The 24,229-nt window shown below is 33.7% G+C and overlaps 1 protein-coding gene across 8 annotated transcripts in view; it reads left to right on the top strand.

Annotated features, from left to right (window-relative positions):
* Positions 1-24,229, top strand: part of CPEB2 (cytoplasmic polyadenylation element binding protein 2) — a 67,682-nt gene that overhangs the window by 15,854 nt on the left and 27,599 nt on the right. For 3 of the 8 annotated variants that reach the window (XM_064487969.1, XM_031437185.2, XM_064487965.1), the window contains 2 exons: positions 13,247-13,297; positions 20,250-20,273. The exons of 2 other annotated variants lie outside the window; for them this stretch is intronic. In XM_064487969.1, coding sequence (XP_064344039.1) covers positions 13,247-13,297; positions 20,250-20,273 — 75 coding nt within the window. The remainder of the gene's footprint in view (positions 1-13,246; positions 13,298-20,249; positions 20,274-24,229) is intronic. 3 more of the 8 variants (XM_064487980.1, XM_064487957.1, XM_064487974.1) reach the window with 1 other exon arrangement.

Below are 24,229 nucleotides of genomic sequence, written 5' to 3'. Positions count from 1 at the left end.
AAGCAACAGTAAACATTTATTGTCAAGTCCAGTTTCGGTGGGTTAGAATTCAGAAGCACGTTAGCTGGTTGTGTCTGGTGAGGATCTCAGGAGGGAGCAGTCAGGGTATCAGCTGAGGCTGCAGTCATCTGAAGGCTTGACTAAGGGTGGAGGATCCTCTTCCTCATGTGGCTGGCAAGTTAGTGCAGGCTGTTGGCAGGAGAACTGATTGATCATGCGGACCTCTCCACAGGACTGCTGGAGTGTCCTCAGAGCATGGTGCTGCATCCCCCTAAAGCAAATGATAAAGCTCAAGAGAGATGTTCCAGTGTCTTCTATGATTTAGCTTCAGAAATCTCACACCATCCTACCATGACATCCTGCTAGCTACCTAGGTCCAGCCCTGCTCCACTGGGGAGGAGTCTGCTACTCAGGAGCTTTGAAAACTAGGAGGCAAGGATCAGTGGAGGCCATCATGGGGGCTGCCTTCCACAGAGATGAAAGGCAGAAACTAAATTTGCATTTGGTTCTACTTTTTTAACGGAAAAGACAAACTACTTAAGGTAAGAGTTAATGTCCGGTAGACAGAAAAGCAATCAAGCAGATCTCTGGAATCCAAAGAAAGTCTATGACAGGTTATTGGCATGACTGATAACTGACTGATTATACTAACAAAGGACCCTCCCACCCCCTCTTAAGCCCAAAATACAAGCCTGCTGGGTTTTACAGGTCAATAGGGAACCTCCGTTGTTTAATGCTAAGGTTTTTACCGGTCTAGCATAGCAGGTGAAAGGGTCTGGTCTTGTCTTGTTGAGGCTTTATAGATGTGAAGTGTTGGCAACAAAAGATGAAATTCTGACTGCATTTAATTCCACTAAGTGTGCTGCTTTTGTACCAGGCAGTGTCCAAGATCCTGGCTGTGCACTATTTGAGATAGACATGGTCTCTGTTCTTGTGAAATGCACAGCCTAAAGAGGAAAGAGAGACCTTGTGTAATATACAGAGATACATATAACATACTAAAATAATATATACATATAATACATACAGATTATATGTACATATAACCACAAGTGTTAGAAATACTATGTAGGAGACTATAAAGCGCATAGGGAGGTAATAAGTGGGGGTACCTTATGTACGTGTGGAGTAAAGAGAGCTGAGACCTGAAACCTGAGCAGCACAAAGATGGAAAAAATATTGGGGGAAGTGTCAGCTAGACAGAGGGACCAGGTTGTATTTAGGAGCTTGGCACAACTGAGGAACTGAAAGCAGGCTAGTCCTGGCATAGCTGCTTTGGGGCTGCCTGGTGCTGATTGGGTGTGACACGGCCCAGCCCCCTGTGCGGGCTGTGCTGTCTTATGCTCTGGATTGGGAACACTAACACACTGTCTTACGCTTTCCTTAGTACAAGTGGCACTGACCAGTCTGTTTTATTTATTCTGCAGTGGTTTCTCACCATTAATATCCCATTTTCTGATAACTGTCTTGGTTTCTGACAATTATTTTCCTTTTCAAAGGAAGGACAAATATGGTTTGTCTGTGACTTACTTTTAATGGTTAAAGTAAATCATGCTATGCCAAGGGCAGTTTTGTGATTTTGCAGATTTGTATTTACATACCTATATTAAATAATCTGTGATCGTTTTATGTATGTGTGGGTCAATTCATTCTCCTTTAAACAAAAGAACAAGACAGTTATTCTTGTTAAACTCCCTTCCCTCTGTGCCTTCAGCAGTTTACAAAAACGGTCTTACTGTGTAAGCATTTTTACCAAAAATTGCTTACCCCCCTCCCCCAAAGCATAAGGACAAACAAAAAAGTTTAATTTAAACTCATAAAAGATTTGAGAACAGTAGGAAGAAATGCAGTTTATATAACAGTTCTTGGGAGGATCTGTCTCAGCAAGTCACGATGTTTTTACCAATGTTCCCTAAACAATTAAGGGGAATTTAGAAAAAAGGATTTAGAGCATGATTTTACAATACCAACATATTTTTAGAAGTGGATGCCTTTCAAATGTTTTATTTACTATGTGTTTTTGTATATCTAGCATCATTTTTATTACATGACTACTAAACTCCTGTTTCTAAGACTCCTGAACTAGAAATCTCTGCTTATTTTAAGGAAAATAATCCCTGAGAAAATAAGGAATGACTTCTGTAAGGTGTTACGTGGTCAAGTGGTCTTGGTAGTACCAAGTAAATTCTTGTCTCTTCTCTTCAAGACACTTTTCTTTTCCCTCTGACTCTCTTTACTTGCCTTACTATAAAATTAGAAGTACAAGAGTTAACAAAATAACTTGTATAAATTTCTAACAGTCTGATATGAGAACTTAGTTTGGAACTTAAGAACTCCTGAGCTGGACAGAGGTTCTCAAACTCCGAGAGCATGTTTAACATGCAGGTTTCAGGGCCCTACTTCTAGAGATTGTGCATTGCAGTTTATGTAAAAAACACACTTGGAGAAATTTTCATATAGGAGAACAAGATCAAAGAGATCTATAGGGAGTTGCAAAGAATTTAATGGCATTTATTAAAAAACAGCAAAGTGAAAATGAAACTGATATTGATAGTATCTGTGCCAAAGCAGGTGTATAGCCCTCTTACACTGCCCGAGCTGCTTCTCTGTGACAGAGAGGGGTGCATTTTTCAGAGCTAATTTTGCTTTTCTTCAGCCACTTGTGTTTCCTGGAGTCAAAATTTTCACAAGTGCCCAAAAAAGTATAGATGAAAATCGTTTTATTAGAATATCTTCAAAAAAAAAAAAGGTAATTATGGATGGATTGCTGTGTATGCTTTCAGTTTCCTTTTATTTTAAAAAGGAGTTAGTAGAATTAGTAGAATTTACATATTCTTTCCCCTTCATTCAGTTTTTTTCTTTTTCCTGTAGATCACTGACCATTGACAAAGAGAAAAATCATTAACTTTGCAACAAATTATATTTATATAGAAGTCATATATATTTTATTAAAAGTATTCTGACTTTAAGAGAGATGATCACTATTGTGAAATACTTGATAACTTTTACCCCCCAAATACTCAGAATTCAGTTCATCTTCAGGAAAGTACAATTTATAAGAGTTTAACTTCTGTCATCAGTATTATCTGCAGATTGAAAAGGAAATTTTGAAAATGTGGTTGTAAAAGTGCTTGTTTTAGAAAATTTATTTGAAATATGGTATCATGGATAGAGATTTTAAAGTTTTATTTTCATTTCTTTTTAGGTATCTCTTAATTAGCAACAATATTATTAAATTTAGAACATAGTTGAGTTTATTTCTTCAGGTGTCTGAATATTCAACTAAACAATTTGAGTTACAACAGACTGCAGTTTTTTTTAAACTAAAACCCATCAACACAGAAATGACAATGAATTTTCTTAAAATCACTTTATTTATTCAGAACACGTGTTATTAGAAGCCGGTTTTTCACCACGAAGCATATTTCTTAGAACTTTAAATGTGGGCTTATGATTCTTATTTTTAAATTGAAAATAAAAAAAATGTATTTTTTGTATAGAACTTGCAGTGATAGAAGCAAGTACATGGGATAATTAGGCCTATGAATTTTAGCTGCTTATGGTATTTGAAGAGTATCCAAGAATCTCTAATGGAGGTTTTCCTCTGGAGTATACAACTTTATCCTTTTGAAATGTTTGTTTTCTTATTACATAAAGTATTATGTATTCATTAAAAGAAATTTGGAAAAACTAGGCAAAAAAAGTTTTTAAAATCATCAATAGTTCCATAAGGTAGAATAACCATATTTGATATTTTTGGTATATAATTTTTCTAATCTTTTCTTTTTAAATATATAAGTTTAAGATATTTGAAATATTCAAATATTTATCTTCCCTCCAACCTGGTGATCTTATAAAAAATTAGTTTAAAAAATATGTACATACGTTAAAAAGTGAAATAGTGCCATAAGGCTCATAGAGCAAAAAATAGAAGTCTTCTTCCTGGTTCTTCTCTGTCTACTTTTGATTCCTGTTCCTTAGATGTAGCTACTTTGAACTTTATTTAGCAATTCTTCCTGTAATGATGATTTGTAAATAATATTTACGCTTTATATCTCCTACATTTTAGGTATTTGTTGACTATCTACTTTGATTTACCCATACCTCCAACATTGTGCTCTGTCCTCTTAAAATTATTTTAGGGCCACTTTTGTTTAAGTTAGGGGGAATATTACTGTGATAATGCAAATATTATTTGTAGATGAACCTCATATGTTTTGTATTACAACATTTTCTTTTTCATATAACTTTGCTTTTCCTGGAATTAATCATTGTTTCTTTTGGTTTGTTTGCTTAGTTTTCTAAGTACTTGTCACTGATTCATCCCAGAATATGTTTATAGAACTATGAAGTTTCTCTCAATTCACGTAAAAACATCAAATAATCTAGGTTTTTTTTTTTTCTTTTTGTCTATTGTTGTTGATATCCTTGTAGCCCACCATAACTGTCAATTTGGCACTTCCTTAATCCCTGGAATTCCTTTTTCCTTTGGAGTTCTTGTCCTGATTTCCATGTGCTTTCTTCATGGTGTGAACCTTTGTTTTATTGGACCTGTCTTACAGTACCTTCCTTCAGTTGGGATATAAATTTTGAGACCTGTATGTATGAAAATATGTTTATTCTACCTATATAAGGTGATAGGTTGGTGTAGAATTCTGTATTAGTAATTGAATGTTGAAAGCAAAGCTTCATTACTTCTAGGGTTACTGTATGTAATACCATTCTAAAACCTGTTCATTTGTATGGTTGATTGCCTTGTTTTGTGTTGTTTTTTTTTTAATTTTTTTTTTTTTTTTTTTACTGGAAGCTTTTAGAATGTTTTTATGTCTGTGGTCCTGAAATTTCATGATAATGATATATGGGTCTCTCAGGGCATGGTGGTGGGGGACTTTACCTACCTGTCTTCTTCCCTCCTTCCCTTTCTTACTTCCTCCTTTCCCCTCCCCTCCCCTTCTCTCCCTTCCCCTTCCCTTATTTTAATATCCTGCACTGCACATTTATTGGGTCATTTTAATTCAGAGATTAATTTCTTTCAATTCTTAGAAATTTGGAATGTTTCTCTGATGATTTTTCCCCTTCTATTTTTTATGTTACCTCTTTCTGGAGTTCCTGTTCTTCAGATACGAAACCTTCTATACTCATCATCTGCTTTTCTAATTTCCATTGCTTTATCTTTTGTGGTTTCCTCATCTCTGAATTTAAAATTTAAAAAAATGATTTTATTATTTAAAAATTTTTCTCCTACAACTTTAAAGACCCTCTTTTAAAATGTCTCAGTACTTTCCTATTTTTCTTCTTTGATCTTATATTTCTGGAGTGTTTAACTTTAAACACCATGTTATAGTTTTTAAAGATTATTTTTCCAGTTCCTTGTATTGTCTCTGCTTCTTTTTAAGTTCCTCTTTTCTATTTGTTTAGTTTTGCTCTTATTTTTTTTTTTCTCATGCTGGAGTTTTCATCAAATATCTTATGATCCTTTGCTGTCCATTTATTTTAAAGACAAGACAAAAACTCTGATGGTAACTCTGTGTATGTAGTTGGGGTTTATAATCTAGCAAGAGTTTCTGTAAGCCAACCAAGTTGAACTGTCACAATGTCTGTATTCAGGTTTTTTCTTTTGGTTTGGGAAATGGAGCTGGATGTATGTCCCTCCTTCTGCCTGGGAGCTGTAGGCCTGGCTTCTAGCCTTCTTAGAAGAGCCAAAGAAGGGGCTGCGTTTCTTTCTGATTGATGTAAAAACTAACAAGTGATTGTTAGCCTTCCTGTTTTTAATTCTACCCCATATCTACTCTCATTGATAACCAGAGCTTATTTCTGAACCCTCCCAGGCTTCTGCTACGGTAAATGGCTTGTTTCTTGATCGTCTTCCCCATACACACACCGGTTCTGGTCTCAGTGCTGTCAGTGGTATTTGGTCTCCAAAGTCAGTTACCACTTAGCCAGTTATGTTCACAGCTTCCAAAAATGTCAATTTGATCCTTCTGTGATCATGTCCCATTTTCTTTGTCCTAGTGTGGGTTATGCCTCTTTAAAACTTCTGTGCTGTCATTTTAGGGATTTCAGGAAGCAGCAGGGATGAGCACATCAGTTGGAAGTCTCTGTAACCCCTAGTCTGCTTACCTCCTTAGTGAGGCCCCACAACACTCCCAGTCCGTAGATTACTGTGGTAAAGGTTGTTAAGGAATCATACTCGTTTTTAATCTGGACACTTTTCTCATTTATTTTTGATTCAGTCAGTTTTTTTTTTTTAAGTATATGTATCTTTTCTCATGATAGTGTGTCACGGGAGCAACTGACCACTTCTGTTTTTGCGTTATCTTGAATCAGCATCTGTTTTAATGCCAAGCAAATAGAAGGGGCTCAATAAATTATTGGTTGAATGATTAAACATTTTTCCACAATAATTCATTCTTTATCAATATTTATTTAGAACATTAAAAATTACTTACATGAATGTAAAACAGTGTATAACCATTCCCCTACAGTTGTACAGTTAGGTATTTTTTAGTTTTTACAAAAAAATCGGTGAACTTTTTCTGAGTTTATTTCCATTGAGTAGACTTAATACATTTGTATTTGAGGTTTTGAATATATATTGCCAACTTGTTTTTAAGTTTTATGCCAGTTTATACTGCCACTGGTAATGTTTGATTACCCATCTGTTATCTTAATATTATTTTCATTAATAAAACACTTTTACAATTTAAAGTTTGTGACCATTAGTGCAACTTGATTTTAATATTAATTGCTTATATCAATTCGTATCAGTTTTATTGCAGTAATTTTATGATAATACATTATCTTACCAGATGATTGGTGACTTAATTTAAGTTTTGCCTTTTGTTGTTTTTGTCTTTCTTTGTGATTATACCTTACTTGGAACAAACTTTTTGATATTCTATATTCCTTGGTATTTCTTAATATATTTCCTAAAATTGATTGGATAAAAGTTTTTAAAGTTTTAAATAATTGCTTAGGTGAAAAATTATGATGGGATCCTGATTTAAGAGTGAGTCAACTAGATTAATTTTCCTGGAAACTAAAGGAGATTGGTGGCTTTTAATAAATGTAGGTAAGGAATGATTCTCTTGCTTTCTTGGGATCTGGATCTAAGGGTCTTTTCTACGTTTGTATGATCTTATTCTTAGGCTTTTATGAGGCATGCATTGAGATTTGGGAGTGAGGTCAGGAATGACTGTCCTGCCCATTGGATCTGAGCAGAGATTGGAGTTATTCAAGGTTGGTAATGACCACATTCTGAGTGGATTTTACCAGGCTTCCTATAAACCATTTTTTTTTTTACTAATTGGATTTCAAAATAAAAGTGAAATGTATATATAATGAAAAAAACGTGAGACGAGTCTACCAAACCAGTGGGAGCAATGCTTTATTTAAAACATAAGAAGAAAGTATTAGATTTAAGGGTGTATGTGTGTATAATATTATATATATATATTAAACACACACACACAATGTGTAACATGCATATTGTTTACTGAGCACCTGATGTATGCTAAGCACTGTTCTGAGGACTCTACATGTATATATTAATTTATTTAATGCTCACAACTAAGGGTAGATATTTACCCTTATTTTGCAGTTGGATGACTGTGGTGGCTTACTAATAATAGTTATCCAAGTTTCAGTGCTGGGAAGTAGTGGAACTTAATAGCTAGCTCTTGAGTTTGTGCTTTTAACCACTGCACCATACTGCCTCTCTTATTAATTGGTTTAATATTCTAACTCAAACTCTTTATGATCTAGTATGTAATTTAAAATTTTTCCATTTAAAGGAGTTGGCAGAATGTGTAGCATTGTTCTATAGCAATTTTCTCATCACTAATGAAGAGTAGGTTGGCATCATTAACGGTGAATATTAGGGTTTCGGAAATCATTTTTTGGATGTATTCATTAAAAAAAAGAAAACAGTTGTGCAGAAGGGAAAAATTTATCTTGACAAAGAACAAAAAACAGGACTTGTCTTCTTCCCTCCCCTCCCCATATTTAAGGGGTTTCCAAATGAACTAATAAAAGTTTGTTCTGTGATTTTTTCATTCACTGAGAGGATGTCCTTTCCATTCCCCACATGCAAACACATATTTAGATATTGTGCTTTAGATTAAGTTCATGGTCCATGTAATAGAATGAGATACTTAATTCATCCATTTCATAAATATTTGGGGCCTGTTATGTACTAAGATCTGTTTTAGATGCTACAGATACAGTAGAGAATAAAAAAGACAAAGTCCTGCCCTCATGAGACTGTTTTAATGAAGGATAGGGGTAACAGGAATCAGTGCTAACAAGGAAAACACACAGTGTCATGGGTGCAGAGAAAGAAAGAAGCTGCTGTTTTAGATAGGATGGTCTGTGATGGCAGCTCTTAAAGACCTAAGTGAAGTGAGAGGTGCAAGCTTTGGTCATATGTAGGCAAATGCATTTCAGACAGAAAGAAGAGGAAATCTACAGATCCTGAAATGGGACCACTCCTGGCATATTTGAGTAATATAGAGGCCAGTGTAGCTAGAATGGTAGAGGACAAGGGGCCAGATACTTATTCTAAGTATGGGAGGGTTTTGAGCAATAAAGCAGCATGGGCTGACTTAGGTTTTAAAAGTATCACACAGGCTTCTGAATAGAGACTACACTGTCAGGTTATTCCAGCAGTCTGTGCAGAGGTGGGGACGGCATGGGCTAGCGAAAAAGTCAAGGAGCTGGTGAGGAGCAATCAGATTGAGGTCTATGTCGATAATCGAACAGTTAAGGTTTGTTGACGAATTTATGCACAGATTAGACAGAGTGAAGAGTAAAGGTAACCCAAGGTTTTCGGATGAGCAAATTAATCGAAGAAAGTGCTATACATGGATCTGGGGAAATATGGGTTTGAGGGACAGAGGTTGCAGTTAGAGATATAAATGTGGAAATGCTGAGAGGTGATACGTGAAGTTTTGGTAGCAGATAATGTCACCTAGGGAGGCAGTATAAGAAGAGAAGTCCAAGGGTTGAACACTGGGGCTTTAACATTTAAAGGTTGAGACGAGGAAGAGGATACAGCAGAGACGACTTAAGGAATGGCTGCTGATAGAGAACCAAGAGAGTATGGTACCTGGGAAAGAAGATAAGAGGGTACTTCACCAATCAGATGCCTTCTGGTTAACTAGAGGCCTTTCCACTTAAGAATACACAAACATTAAGAGATGTTGGGGAAGTGATTGCTTCATCTTATCCTTTCTAATTCATATTTCTACAATTTTAAAAATATGTTTAAATCCAAGAAAAAATGAAATAAGAAAAGTTATAATCTTATCACTATTTTATGTTATTTTTATTGGCATTAAGTAATTAGTTTGAAGAAAGAACTTGTATATTGATATCAATATTTATCAATAAGTATGTATATATGATATATATATATATGAATAGTCTTCAATATTGACTAAACTTTTGTATGTCTTAGAAATACTGCTTTGTTGAAATTTTAGTAACTGGTAATTGTCTTGCAGTAATTGGTGTGCAGTTGTCATATTTCAGTGTTTTTTGATGCTCTAATACACATCTAAAATGGTTAACGTGACTTTTTAGATATTATTATGCATATTATTAAAATCATAATAGACTAATAAGACAATTTTAAGATACTGAGTTATTCACTGACACATAAGAATAAATATACATTTTTCAAAATAGTTTTAAATTTTATAGTATTTTAATGTAAAAGAAAATGTACCAAGAAATAATATATGCACATTAATTATAGATATGTTAAAACCATCTTGAAGTTTTTTATCATGTTTTCACAACAATAAATAATAGCCCAGTTACCTATAATTCAGTTTGTCGAAACCTATTACTAGAGGACTTTATTTGTAAGGTTAGAAAACTGGTACAACAGAAAACTCAATAAGCAGCTTAGACAAGACAGATGTCTTTTTCTTTTACATAAACATAACACTCCTGGAAGTGGTACTGTGATTTTTATGGATCTAAGTCCTTCTGTTTTGTTGTTCTGCTGTCATTTTAACACCCACCTTCAGCCTCATGATCTGGGACGGCTGAGTGATTCAGTTGAGCTGTTGCATCTGCATTCCAGTAAGCTGGAGGTAAAGGAGAGGGACGATCTTCCCTTCCAAGGATGCTTCGCAGAAACTTCACATACCAGTTTTGTTTTACATCCCATTGTCCAGATCTTAGACACATGGGCACATTTAACTACAAGGAAGGCTCGGAAATTTATTTTTTCACTCTGGGCAGTCCTACATCTGCCCGTTTGGGCGTCATAGCATTGACTGGAACAGGTGTTAATCTACAGCTGCCAGCTGGTGCCACAGGCCTTTTAGACAACAGGGAGGAATTGGTGTTACTATAGTGTGGCCTTTTTGTGGGTTTTTTTTTTCTCTTTTAAAGTATAAGTTATCTAATATGCTACGTAATCATTCTATAACTTTTTTAATGGATGATTTACCTTACAACCGACCATACATCCTTTTCCCCAGATTGTTATTAGCTAGGAAGTCATAGAAGAGAGTGACTAAGAGTAGGGCGCTAATCTGCCTGCATGGAATCCTACCAGTGCTACCTGCTGGTGGTGTAACCTTGGGCAAGCTGTTAAACTTTCTGTGGCAAAGGTTATCTTCAGCTGGGAGGATAACACTACCTAGCTCACAGGACTGTTGCGAGGTTTAAATAATTGGTTTCAAAGAACTTAGAAAATGAAATGAACTTAGAAATGGCTCATCGTTAAGCCCTCCAGTGTTGTTACTGTCAATTGACAGATTCTTAATGAAGTAATTTTAATACTATTCCATGTAAAATATAACTGTAAAATTTAACACGTAAAGATGCACTAATATTTCACTGTGGTAGAGGGAAAGTAATTGGATAACTTTAAAATGAGCCTAAATTGCTTATTTAGTTCTGAGTATTTTATTAGTTATACGGAGAGGTTTTCTTCTTTGGAGAATTATATTTTAGAACATATTTGCAAATAGGTATTTGTTGTTTGAAGTTTCCACCTAAGGTGTGCCTTTTAAGTCCATTCAGAGCCAAGAAGTGAAAAGATTATTAGTAATGAAAATTTCCTGTTACCTGTGTCTTGGGATAAATAAAGTGAACAATGAAATTGTTGGAGGATCATTATGTGGCCATTCAAAGCTGAGGGTCCTTTGCAGTGGAGCTAGGCTTACAGCTCTTCGTAGTTTACTTCCCTTGGCAGTCTTGCTTGAACCCCTGCACTTGGTTAAACACCCCTCTGTGCTTTTTATATGGCATACTCTGCATAACTCTTTTTCACACTTGGCAGAGTTTATTGAAATTGTGTATTTGTGTCTGTCTCCCCTACCACTTCATAAGCAGAGATTGTATCTCACTCATCTTTGTATCCTACACTGTCAGTATACAAACAAGCTGTAATGAACTTGTTACACTGAACAGAGCAATGCAGGTTGCCACTTTTGTAGGGATTTTAATTTTCAATCTCAATGAGTAACAGTGATTTTTTTTTCATAGCCTTAAATCAGTCTCTAAATTTGGTCATCTGCAACAAGAAAAATAGGCCCATTTCCAAAATAAACTATGATCCTTCAAACAAAGTAATGTTCCATGCTGTTGAGATCCAGTTAAGAAAGGTCTGCTTCCTAACTCTTTATATCTTGTGCCTTTTGTACACACTCTCCTGTTTTTCACTCCATACTAAAGTATCACGACAATGAACTTATTTGTATGTTTTTAGAGTATGACAGCTATATTTAAGAGCTAATTTAGTTAACCAGTATGCTGCATGAAACTCAGGAGTAGGTGGTGGTAAATTGTTCTTTGAAGGACAGAAACATTTATTTTGTTTAACTATGTTGAGTCTGAAAATAAAATGTGCTATAGTTAAATTAGAGCCCAGATGAAGTGTGTTTGTATGTATAGGTGTATATATACATGCTTTGTGTGTGTGTATACATATATATATAATGTGTGTGTATATATGCACATTATCCATCTATATTTTAATGTCAAAATTGGATTATCTTTGCCACTTGCTCTTGTACTAGTAGATGATCAAATTCTTTAACTTCATAATTAAAGCCAATAGACAGTCTCTTTTGTATGCGATATTTGGATACAATAAAGGACCCTTAGAGTATACAGTACTTGATGAAGTGGTAAAGGTAGATGCAGTTAATCTGAATTCCTTATTAATTATGTCACATCCATTCAGATATTTATTGGTCACCCTTCTGCTGTCAATGCATTATATGCTATCATAGTGTCTTTTGAAGGGCTATGCTGAAAGTTGCTAAACTGCAGTCTCACAGATACTTAATTTTTAGTAGTTTTCTAAGTGGATTTTAATGTGTCTTTCTAATATTCTATCAGAGAGGCAGGCATTAGAGAAAAATCCTATATTTTAATGGACTAAAAACAATGATCATCCTCACTGTTGACATTTAGTCAAACAAATTTTATGATGTAAAACTGCTGGATAAACCACAGTATGTTTGTGCATCCCTTTTTTCTCTTCCACAGCAGTATATACTACTGTTGTCCTTTCTGCATTTAGTATATACAAAACTCTTCAATGAAAAATAACTCAAAGGAGATACTATGCTCTTAAGCTTTATTATTTTCATTTTTTATAGTTTTATTTTTAAGTCATTTCTAGACTTTGAATGAGCGTAAATTTCCAGTATCATTTGCAATAAAACAATTAAGATGTTTTTATTAAACTCCTTTATTTAAGTACAACTTGTAAAATCATACTGAATTCAGTGGCAAGTTGTGATGAGTTTTTGCTGCTTATTTTTTATTTTAATATTTTGGTGGGGTTTTTATTTAAGGATGTGTCTTTCCTTCAAATTTTAGATACCTGTAGAGAGAATTACAAACAGCTTCGAAAATACTTTTTAAACTTTCACATCCTATGTTATCCTATAATATCCTATAATATATCCTATATTAAGTTTGAAAGACTAGGATACCTACATTCTTTTCATATTTTAAAAAATAAGCTTTATTCTGTAAGCATTGCTCTCATGTCACATTGTGCTCTTATAATCTAAGACTAAAGTTAACTGTTTTTTGTTTTTGTTTTCAACTTTCAGAGATAGTTTTAGTAAATATACTTTGTGCTAAACAGTAATTTTTATTCCTTAAGAACTGAACTGTTCTCAGTAATATTCTCCTCCTTATCCCCTTTCCCTTTTTTGCTTTTCACATAGTTCTATAATCTTTCAAACTTCCCTTTCCTGTCTTTTTAAAGGTCGATTGAACTATCCACATCCAGGAACTGACAATCTGTTGATGTTAAATGGTAAGTTTTATAAAAACATTTTGTTTCCAATTGATTTATATAAATAAAAATGATTGAATACATGTTTCTCTAAGCCTTCTCCATACACACAAGTTAATCATTTTATAAGTAGGAAAACAAAGCTACAACTCTTCCTGTACAAAAGGCAGAATTACAAGTTTGAGTGTATTCTCACTGGCAGAGTAACCACTGAAGTGTATTTGTGACAGTATGATTTAATTCAGTGACCATAGACTTTGGAGACAGTTCTGAGTTTGAATATTGGCTTTCTAGTTTGCTTTATTACCTTGGTCAAGTAACTTCTGTGAGCCTTAGTTTCCCTTCTGTGAAATAGTAACAATCTCAAAGTTCATTATGAGAATTAAATGAGATGCTGTTTGCAAAGTACATAGAATGTGTTACTTAGTAGAGCACCTGTGTTTATGTTCAACTAAGGAATATACTGGTGATTGTAGAAATATGGGAGTCACAGTAACTTAATTTTTCCTAGCTGTAAAGTTTACACAGTGAATTTCACTCTGGTGAAAAATAGACTTTCATTAAATTCCTTTCTATCTTTTGAACAAAGATTGTATTCAACTAAAGCTTTGTTGAAGAAAGATGGCAATGAAGTTGACGAACAAAGGCTGAAAAAAAGGCCAGTGGAAAGCTAGACCATGTGAACTCTAGTGTTAAGTAAAAACTAGTATTAAGGAAAGATAAAAAGATAGGAATTAAGTCCAGGCTACCTAGGAGATTGTCAAGATAGATGGGATTTTGGAATTAGAGAAAGGTTGAAGCAGAGCATTAAGTGAGGTGATTGATTGGTTCATTCAACATTTGACTCTTTTGTATTGAGTTTCCTACCACATGCTATCCTAGTCTAAGCAGTGGATTATCGATTAGTGAGGATCTTCAAGGATGGTTAGAGGTAGAATTGTCAGGGTGCTAACAGTGGGGCCAGACTGTGTATACATGGCTGAAGCCATGTTCAGGCTAGACCTTACAGTGGTCTAGTAGTCCACATATATGAATTCAGGGAATTACAGTGTTTCCATAGACCTTAACCAGAAAGGCAGTGGAAATTACATTCCAGGACTTCTTCGTCAACTTTTTTTCTACCATGGAATTAAAAAACCATATTGTTTGAGTAGCTAGCTGGTCTCTGAACTCTAAATCTATGACTAAAAATTATATTGCTGAAATTAAGTTTACAAACAAAATAGATTGTAAGTTTTATTATTCTCATGGCTTGATTTATAAAATAATTATAGCTTTGGGTAATGATAAGTTATTTATATATGGATCCTAACTTCCTTAGATTCTTTTCTTTTGCAACATTCTGTGTGGTAAAGATAGATCATTCACATTTCTATTTTAACTTCTAAAAAAAAGCAGTTCAGTTGAAAAATTTGAATTTACATGTTTCACGTATTCTATTAAAATCCATCTGAAGGAAAGTACTGTATGAGATAATTTGTTAGATCATTCACAGATGTTCTTAGACTGCTGAATACATAGTAAAGTAGGATGATTCAGAAGTATATTGTAATCACAATAGAATGTGTCTTTTGTGTGAGTAAAGAACTTAGTAGCCACACTGTTTTTACAGCTTATACTTTTGGTTACGCTAAACATTATTAAACTAATTGATTTCATCAGTTGCCTAAAGCCCTTATAAATAATCTAGGTGTTAGGTTGAAAGTGATTCATCACGTAGTAGACACAAGCATATTTTGTTTCAGGCAAGAGTTGCATCTTGTGGACAAATCTGCTTTTTTTTTTATTAGGTGAGCATTTTTCACAGTCTGTCACTTTAGTGCTACAGTGCGTACTCAGTACTGTATGGAAGCCATCCTAGAAATTCTGAACTTCTGGCAAAGGACTGGGGGGGAAATGATAATGAAACTAGAACATCAATATGTGTTTAGGTCAGTAGAAAGAATTTGATCCAAAGAGAAAAAAAATATGTTGCTTATTTGGGATCGTTGGTTAAGAGGGAAAGCAAGAAGCAGAAAATTAGATATATTTATAGGGTAAGGAAATATTTGAATATTAAAGATTTAGATAATTTTTTGTAGACATCAAGGTTATTGAAGACAAAAATGGAAATAAGTGATATTTATATAAAACCTCTGCCTATACTAATTATTAAATATTGACTGAAGAAATTGTCGCATCTCAGTACATAGACTTGCTTTTTAAATTGCTTTATAGTATGTCACAGATTTGACTATTAGGCAGTTGATTAAGTTCTATTACTTAACCAACAAGCATAGCTAATATTAACTTTGAAAACCAATATTGGTAATAAATTATACGTTAGTATTTTTGTGTGTGTGTGTGGTGGTTTAGTAGTAGTACATGGTGATTGGTACCACAGACTATGGACCAAGGTTATCTGGGTTTAAACCCAAGTTTGCTATTTCTAGCTGTGTGACCTTGGGCAGCTTACCTAACTTCCCTTGGACTCAGAGTCCTCATGTGTAAAAGAGAGACAGCATGCTACCTGCCTCCGGAGGTCGTTGTGAGAAGTGAGTGAATTTATTCATGTAAAGTCTTTAGAACAGTTCCTGAAAGTGAAAGTTAGTTGTGGCAATGTGTGATGAACAGTGACTAAAATGACTCTGAAAGAATAAAAATCATGTCCCGTCAATAGCTGATAAGAGTTGGATCTGTTTGGAGAATATAAAATTAAGAAAAGACATAACTGATATTTTCAACTATTTGAAAATATGAAGGCTGCTCTGTATAGTGAACAAAGGAGGTTTGTTTTATATTGTTTCAGAAAGCCAAGCTAGAACCATGTGGAAGAAGCTGTATAGGGACAAAATTATAGTCAGTAAAATAAATTGACTTCGCAAGCAGCGTTTCCTAACGTGTGGTACATTTGCCCCTTCTGGTACCCAAGGTGATTTTTGATGGTGCACAAACACACATTAAAATAAACACAGGACTATTACAGTTTAAGAACATTCCTTAGAAAATACAGAATTGGCAGAAATCTGTGATATTACAGTGGTGCTAGACTTGAATCCATTTAAAAAGAAGAATATATAAATATGAGTATAGTTGTCATGAAGATAAGGCAAACATTGTAAAGGTTTTGTGAATCTACCTTCCTGGTTAATTAGCATTATGGTTGAATGTGTAAATATTTATTTAAGGGATAAACAAGGAATGGAGTAAAGGTCAGGAAGTTAGTTAAACTAGGTAAAACTACGAAGTACCTCTGGCAGATGCTTTAACTCTGAGCCTCTGTTTACTGAGATATAAAAAAAATGAGTTATAATCCCACATTTTTAAGTCTCATGAAATTGTTAAAAAATTATTTTGAATTTTTAACAAAAAAATGCCATAAAAATATAACTGCAGATAAGCTTTTACTGTTGAACAGATTGTGTTCTTCAATTCAATTTGAAATCTAGTGGAATTGGCTAGGGGACACTGCCACTTTTGAATAATTCTAATGCCGTAGAAGAATCCATATTTAACATCCAGAAGCACTTTCAGGAAGCCACGTTATTATATAAGAATGAGTAGATTGTCTGAAAACCAAAGGTTTTACTGTCTGTTAGAATGACAGCTTTAATGTTTATATTTCTAAGCGTATAAATCTTAAACTTTTTATTATCAATAATAAAAAAATAAATAAATAATTACAAAGATTTCCATAATAGTAAGGAAGAATACAAAATGAGGTATCATTTGAGTATTTGTTTCTATTTCTGTATAGGGATAACTGTACTCTCTTCATATGTCACCCAAGGGAAATTAGTACATATAATTTTTTTGAAAAGGGGTACAGAGCAGAAGTATGGGGGTTAGTATTAGCAAGCTGATTTGAAATGCACATTTGTTGTGATTAGCCACACACAGCCATGTTTGTAATCAAGAACTTGCTCTGCTTTGCGGGGAAGTTATGTGTATCTTTTAATTAAGATACTCAGTACTCAGTAATAAAATTGTATTAAGTATATAAAGTCATGAAAATAGGAAATATGAGTATACAATCAGTTCTTTTTTTATCCTGATGTAAGTGAAGTAGATAATAGCAGATTTATTTTGGATCTTGAAAAGAATTACGATTTGGGGAGCGTATCTCCTTACTTTTGGCTTTTTAGAGTGAAAAGAATGTCTTTGGTTTCACCTTTAAAGAACTTTAACCTTTAAATATTTCTAGTTGATTTGATATGTTTACCTATCCCTTCCTACAGCTGAAGTAATTCAGGTACCACAACTGTAGCTAAGAGTCAATACCTCAGGGCACAAAGGTCTTAATGTTAGAATGTTAGAATCATCCTATTTCTTTTTTAGTAGCTGTGAGTTGGAACCTAAATAAGATCATTTGTAACGCAGGACCAAACTGTAAAGTCAGTTGTATAGGAAAAGTTTTCAGGCTTTTCTCACATTCTTCTTATTTCCTCCATTAAAAAAAAAAAAAATGTATACATAAGTATAAATGTATATAATATATATTTTAACACACATGCACATATATATATTTACATATGTATGTTAAATAGCCAATTCTTCACTTTTTTATAATGCTTTAAAAAATTTATGTACCTGAAATTTAATATTCTAAATATAGTATTTTTATATAATAATTTAATTTTGATTAAAGCATAATGAATACTAGTAATTTAATGATTTTCTTTTCTCACTGAGGATTTCTGATAATTCTGATTCATAGTTATGGTGGAACATATACCTGAAATTCACATAGAAATACTGGTAGAAAAGTGAGCACACACACCACTGTTAAGCATGATGGAAGCAGATTGGTTATTTTCATGACAGGGACTAGGAAATGTTTCACATGGTTTAGCTTCATCTGCAGTCAGATCTATTTTTGGTTATGTAGAGACTTGGAATCTGAGAGTTGTCCAAAAAATAAGCAGAATAACTCTTTGCAGGATTCTAAAATTCCTCAGGTATGAGATAGTTGGAGAAATTTTTTAAATAATGTGTTCAAGCCCAGGAATGAGATGAAACCTAAGATTCTGTGAACATTTGTACATATTTTCACTATTTTAGTATTGAATAGCCTCAGCTAAGAACGTAAACTGGTTATGAAGTCATTAATTTTCTCATTAGGTCATGAATTATGTTGCATATTATTACTTCATCATAATTCATACTTTAAGTTTGATGAAAGCAGTTTCATTTGCTTTATAAATGTTCGACCCTCTAAACCCTTGAATGAAATTCTCCAAAGCAGATTTATACTGGATTAATGCCATTAGATCAGGCCTAAGGATAAACAGGAAGCCCAACTTCTAAGACTTGTGCTGTAAAGTGTTTCTGGGCCTGTTGACCGTTTCTATGCTTAATACAACTATTAAGACTTCAGGGGAATTCATTCTTCTATAGCCTCTTCATATAGCTCCTTTTAAAATTCCTGCTGTCTGATTTTCCACAGCTGATCTCTCATCTCTTTAAGACACTGTTTTTTTTAAAGGCCTGTGTAAGTCTTAGAAGACCTAGACAACAGAATTCTAAATGCCACTTCTACCCCTACCCTCACCCTAAACTAATAAAGGTCAGGTAAGCTATACACACACACAAACACACACACACACGCAGCAGCATATCAGCTAATACATAGTAGAATGGCAGAGATGCAAATGAAGTTATTTTATATAAAAGACTCTGATGTAACCCTTGTATTTATTGACTTATTCCTTAAATGTAGGTGGTAAAGAGTTGGCAAGTTTGTTTTTCCTCCCTTGTATTATCAGGTAACTAATGCTGTGTCCTCACCTTGTAGGCATACTTCTCTGTATTAAAGCCTTAGTATAAAATTAAAAATATATCTTGTAAAATCTCTATAATAGAATGTATTTAATGATGTGAAATGTTTTCTTTTGATCTTTAAATTTTATACTTTTGGAGAGACTTCATTTCTAACAACTTTTATTACATATTTTGATTTGAGATTTATTCAATATTAAATTTTTCCCAGGCCTAAAAAATTCTGTAACATGAATCAAGATCTTAATTTTGACAGTGGTTTTTTGGTTTACTGCCTTGATTTCATATGCTAATTACAGTAGAAATACTCATTGTATACTCAGATTTGGAGGAGGAGTTATTTTAAAACAAGTTGTGAATTTTATCAAACTGGTACTTTCTTATGAAAAATAAATTGCAGTATTTTTTTCTCCATAAGGAATTATGTAAACTGCTAGTAACATAGATGGAAATATTTCCTGCTTTATACTCTTACAATATTCAACAAATGTACTATTCTTCGATGATACTAATAATTTGTATCTGAATCCCTCCTACTCTGGAGGAAGAGACTTATAAACACTTAGACAGCCGTTATAAAATGTACCAAAAAGACTGAAAGCATTATCAGCTATAGTATATCAGTAATCATTTCTTCAGCTAAGCAAGTTTGAACATGGGTTGATATCTTTGCATTCTATCCATTTAAGCTCTACGGGCTTCAGAGGTTTAATACCGTTTACATCTTTTCACACTTCTATGTCTTCCAGTTACGTTTTCCATTCAGGGCTTGGTATAAGGTGAATAGGATCTGAATAGGTACTTGTTGAACAGTACATGCTATGTCACTCTTTGTGATAAGTAGAAAAATAAGGATTTAATTCAAGTGGTTTCTATTCATTGGAAAAATTGTTCAGGATGCCATTTAACCATAAAGTGTTACCTATTCCTATCCTGATCAGATGAAACAAATATTTATTAACACAAATGAGAATAAATTATGTATTTCCTATTAATTTCACAGTTTTTATGAAGTTCAGATGATACATATATAATAGAAGTGCTTTTTAAATATTAAACACCATGCAGATGTTATATGATGACATTGTGGTAGCTTGTAAAACAAAGTAGCACTAATTTCCAGATGCCCACATAGCTTTTCATATCATAAATATTTGTATATGTGGGCCTATTTTTAGTTCTGACATTTTACAATTTGTCCTTTGTTTACATGCAGCAAGGAGTTATGGGCGAAGACGAGGTAATTCATTTCTGTTTGCTATGGTATAACTGTTTCTAATTGGGTTTTACTGACCAATGTTATAATTAATTACCCCAGATTTATTATGCAATGTTTGGAAACTCACAAAAAAATTGCATTTTGATTTGAGCACTTGTCAAAGTTCTGAATCCTAAATATCTTAACCTTTAAAATACATTTTCATACTAATATGGTTATTTAATTTTTTTCATTTTAAACTGTCCAAATTTTAACTATTTTTTAAAGTTATTTGTGTATCTTTTAAAATAAACTTGCTATTTATAGTTTGCTTAAGAAATGTGTTTAATAAATACTAGTGAAAGTGACATGCAATATGATTTTTCTGCTTTCTCAATCTGTAACTGTCTTATCTATGGTGTATAATTTATAATTCTAGTTTATTAGTTTTGTGTTTGACCCAGGTAAAAATAACAAATACCAAGCATTATTGTTAACACTGATATATAGAAATCATGTTACTGATATTTCTCTGTCTTCCAAGAATATAATCTTTTCTCCCTCCCTCTAACACCACGCACGCACGTGCACTCGCACACACACACTTTCTCTCTCCCGCAGAAGTCTTCCCCTCAGAGTTCTGATCTTAAGGAAAAAGCGAGGACTGTGTGACGCTGTACTATTCAGCTTCAGGAAAGCAGCTGACATTTTCTGGGCTTAAACTTTACTTATCTTTTCCATGCAAAAATTGAGGTAGGGAAAATAGATGAGATGATGGGATGAGAAGAAGCAAAAGTAACTTCACACCACTAGCTTACCCTCTAAGTGACCATTGATCATACTATTTATATAGTTGTTGTAAGTGCCAACCTAAATAAAAGGATTTTCCTTGACCCCTAAAATCTCCCTTGAGCCGTGGAAGAGAGACAGTGATAATAGTGCCTTTTGATAAAGCTTATATATGGCCAGTGCTTCGGTTTCTTTTTATCTTGTCGTGAGTGTGTTTCTTTGAAAACAGACAAGCAAAATCATTTGTCACCATTGACCACAGAAACTAGTATTTGATATTTGTGAGTAGCATTTCCAGTTTTGTATTTCACATTGCTGGAATGTAACTTCATTTTTAGAATCTGATTTCTTCACATACTTCTCTGAATCTCTTGGTTCTTTAGTTTTCTAACTGAAAAATTAGAGGATATAGAAACTCAAAACTTAGAACACTAAAGCTGAATAACTTGCCAAAAATTGTTATTAGCAATGAGAGAAAGGGGGGGTAAGTTGAAAATTTTAGTGCCTGTTTTCAGATCTATGGGTCATTAGTGATCTAATCCATAGATCTAAAATTTTCATTTTGCTGTTTTAATATGGAGCTTCAATTCTCTTGAAAAAAAATCCATTTACTAGTCTGTGATTTTTAGGTATTTTTGTAACTGTAGAGCAATTTAGGATTCTTTTCTTTTTACACACTTTTCATCTTTTAACCTTATTGATTTATACTTAATCTGCTTTGACATACTCCAATGTAAGTATCATGACTTACGGAGTTCTTAGGAGCAAAGTATAGGAAAGTCATGTTGTTTATCTTCTTTTATCTCAGTTCACCAATTGTAGACTGTGATTATACCATTAAGAAAAAGTGAAAAATTCTGCCTTTAGATAGGAAGTTGCTACTACTCATATACCTCTATCCTCTGGGAGCCATTAAGATTTCCTCTACTTTAGACCTGCCTCCCAGCATTGAAAGAAAGAAGACTTCTCACACGTGTTTAAGGCTTTCAGTAGAAACCATCTTTAGGGCAGAACTGACAGTTGTCACACTTATTTGGCTCAGTATGGGGGGATAACACCTGAATTTTCCTCTCAAATTGTATGACATCCGTAACTTTTTGTTTGGTCCTCTGTGAATAGTAGGAATCTGCTTTTAAAATTTTGGATTTGATAGTCAGATGAAAAGTATACCCATTAGAAATAGCTATTGAGAGATTTTATTTGAATTTGAAAGTACTTTAACACACTAAGTAATGACATTAAAAAACACACACACACACATACCAAAGGAATGACTCAGAAAGGGCTAGAAGTAGCCTGGCTCTCCTATTTTCTACTTATTTTTTTCTTCTTTCTATGCTAGATGTTATGAGTACCACACTGATAACCTTTTAACTGCCAAGGACCCTTTTATGGGTTTCATGTTTTAGATTTGGTCTGTCAAAGAAAGTCCATTTATTCATTTATTTAGTCATTTTTCTCTTCCAAAAAAAAAAAAAAAAAACTCATACACATCAGATCTGTTGATGTGGATATGTCACACTGAGTTGACATATTTTTTGCCAAAAAATAAGACATTTCTCTTTGTGGTGGGTGGACAGTATTATTTTCCCAAGGCATTTTGACTTTATAGTCCAGTTTAGGAAGAACTGTTTTTTTCTTTTTACTCTTGTCACCTTTGACTTAACTTTAAGTCCAGGCACAGAGTAGCTGTTTTCATTTAAAAGATTTCCTGCATGACTATAATAAAATCAAATTACTACCAAAATGAATTTATGTATTTTAGTATCCTTAATAATGTCAATATAAGAACTTTAAACCAAACTGGCTGTAGATATTAATATATGAAATATACCTTAGAAATAACCAAAATTTAGTTATACTGAAAGTAGTTAAGAAAAAAAGATTTCTTTCCCTGCTTTTCAGTTGGAACCTGCCCCTACTCCTATGTATCTCTGTACCCTGGGAGCCATAAAGAGTTCTACTTCAGAGCTGCCTGGGGGCCAGGATTAGAAAGGAGGAGGACTCTCACATCTATCTTTTTCATGTATTGTCTGTTCAATGTTTATTCCATTCTGAGAATGAACATACTGGTCTGGGGTTGGAGTAGGGTGGAGGTTGTAAAGGGAGGTATGAAGTGTAACTTAAACTCCATCTCTTAACCTAAAATTATTTCCATTATTGCAGTGTATCCTTTTAATAAAAGATTAAAGGACTGCTATATTCTAAAAGGAGTAAAAGTATAGGATTATTTTAAATACTAGAAATAAAGAACCTATTTTAGTTAGTGGTACTAAACACCACAAAGAAGTCTTTTCTAGCAGGGAAGCCCAAAGCTTTAGTTAGTCCATTTTAGTAGATTATATATGGAATGAGAAGATAAGAGAAATAATTTTAAAAGGAGTGAAATTATGGAAGTTCAGCTAGAGAGGCTGGATTTTGTTCACACTGTGTATGCGGTCATTCAGATTCATATGCTATAATGAAAAGGAACTAATTAATAATATAATATACCACGTATTAATTAAAAATTGACCTAAGATTTTCTGTGACTAGATTTAATTGAACTCATTTGACTTTTTTTTGGGGGGGGGGGGGAATTAGGTTTATTTACTTATTATTTTTTTTAGTTGAGGTACTGAGGATTGAACCCAGGACCCTGTGCATGTTAAGCATGCACTCTACCACTAAGCTATACCCTCCCTCCCCCAAACTCATTTGACTTTTTAACAGTCTTGTGAAGTAGCCAGAGTAAGTGTATACCCCCTAATATCACCACTGCCAAATCCTTTTAGGACAAAATCAAAATTGAAACTTTTTATCTTTGATAAATACTTTTTTCACATTTTTTTGAATTATACTTTGCATACAATATTATATTATTTTCATATGTACAACATAGTGATTCAATATTTTTTGCATTACAAAATGGTCACCATAAGTCTAATAACCATCGATCACGTAGAAAAGTTATAACAGTATCATTGACTCTGCTCCCTATGCCTTCATTACATCTCTGTGACTTACTTATTTTACAACTGAAAGTTGGTATCTTTTAATCCCTTTTATCTTTTCTTTCATCCCCAACTTACCTCCCCCTGGCAACCTCCAGTTTGTTCTCTATATCTATGAGTTTGTTTCTGTTTTGTTTTGTTTATTCATTTTGTGTATTTTGTGTTGTTTTTTCAGATTCCACTTGTAAGTGAAATCATGCAGCATCTGTCTTTCTC

Source organism: Camelus dromedarius, chromosome 1 (assembly GCF_036321535.1).
Source record: "Camelus dromedarius isolate mCamDro1 chromosome 1, mCamDro1.pat, whole genome shotgun sequence".
Classification (NCBI taxonomy): Eukaryota; Metazoa; Chordata; class Mammalia; order Artiodactyla; family Camelidae; genus Camelus; species Camelus dromedarius.
The sequence above is the reverse complement of the archived record's forward strand: the minus strand, read 5'-3'. Positions and strand labels throughout refer to the sequence as shown.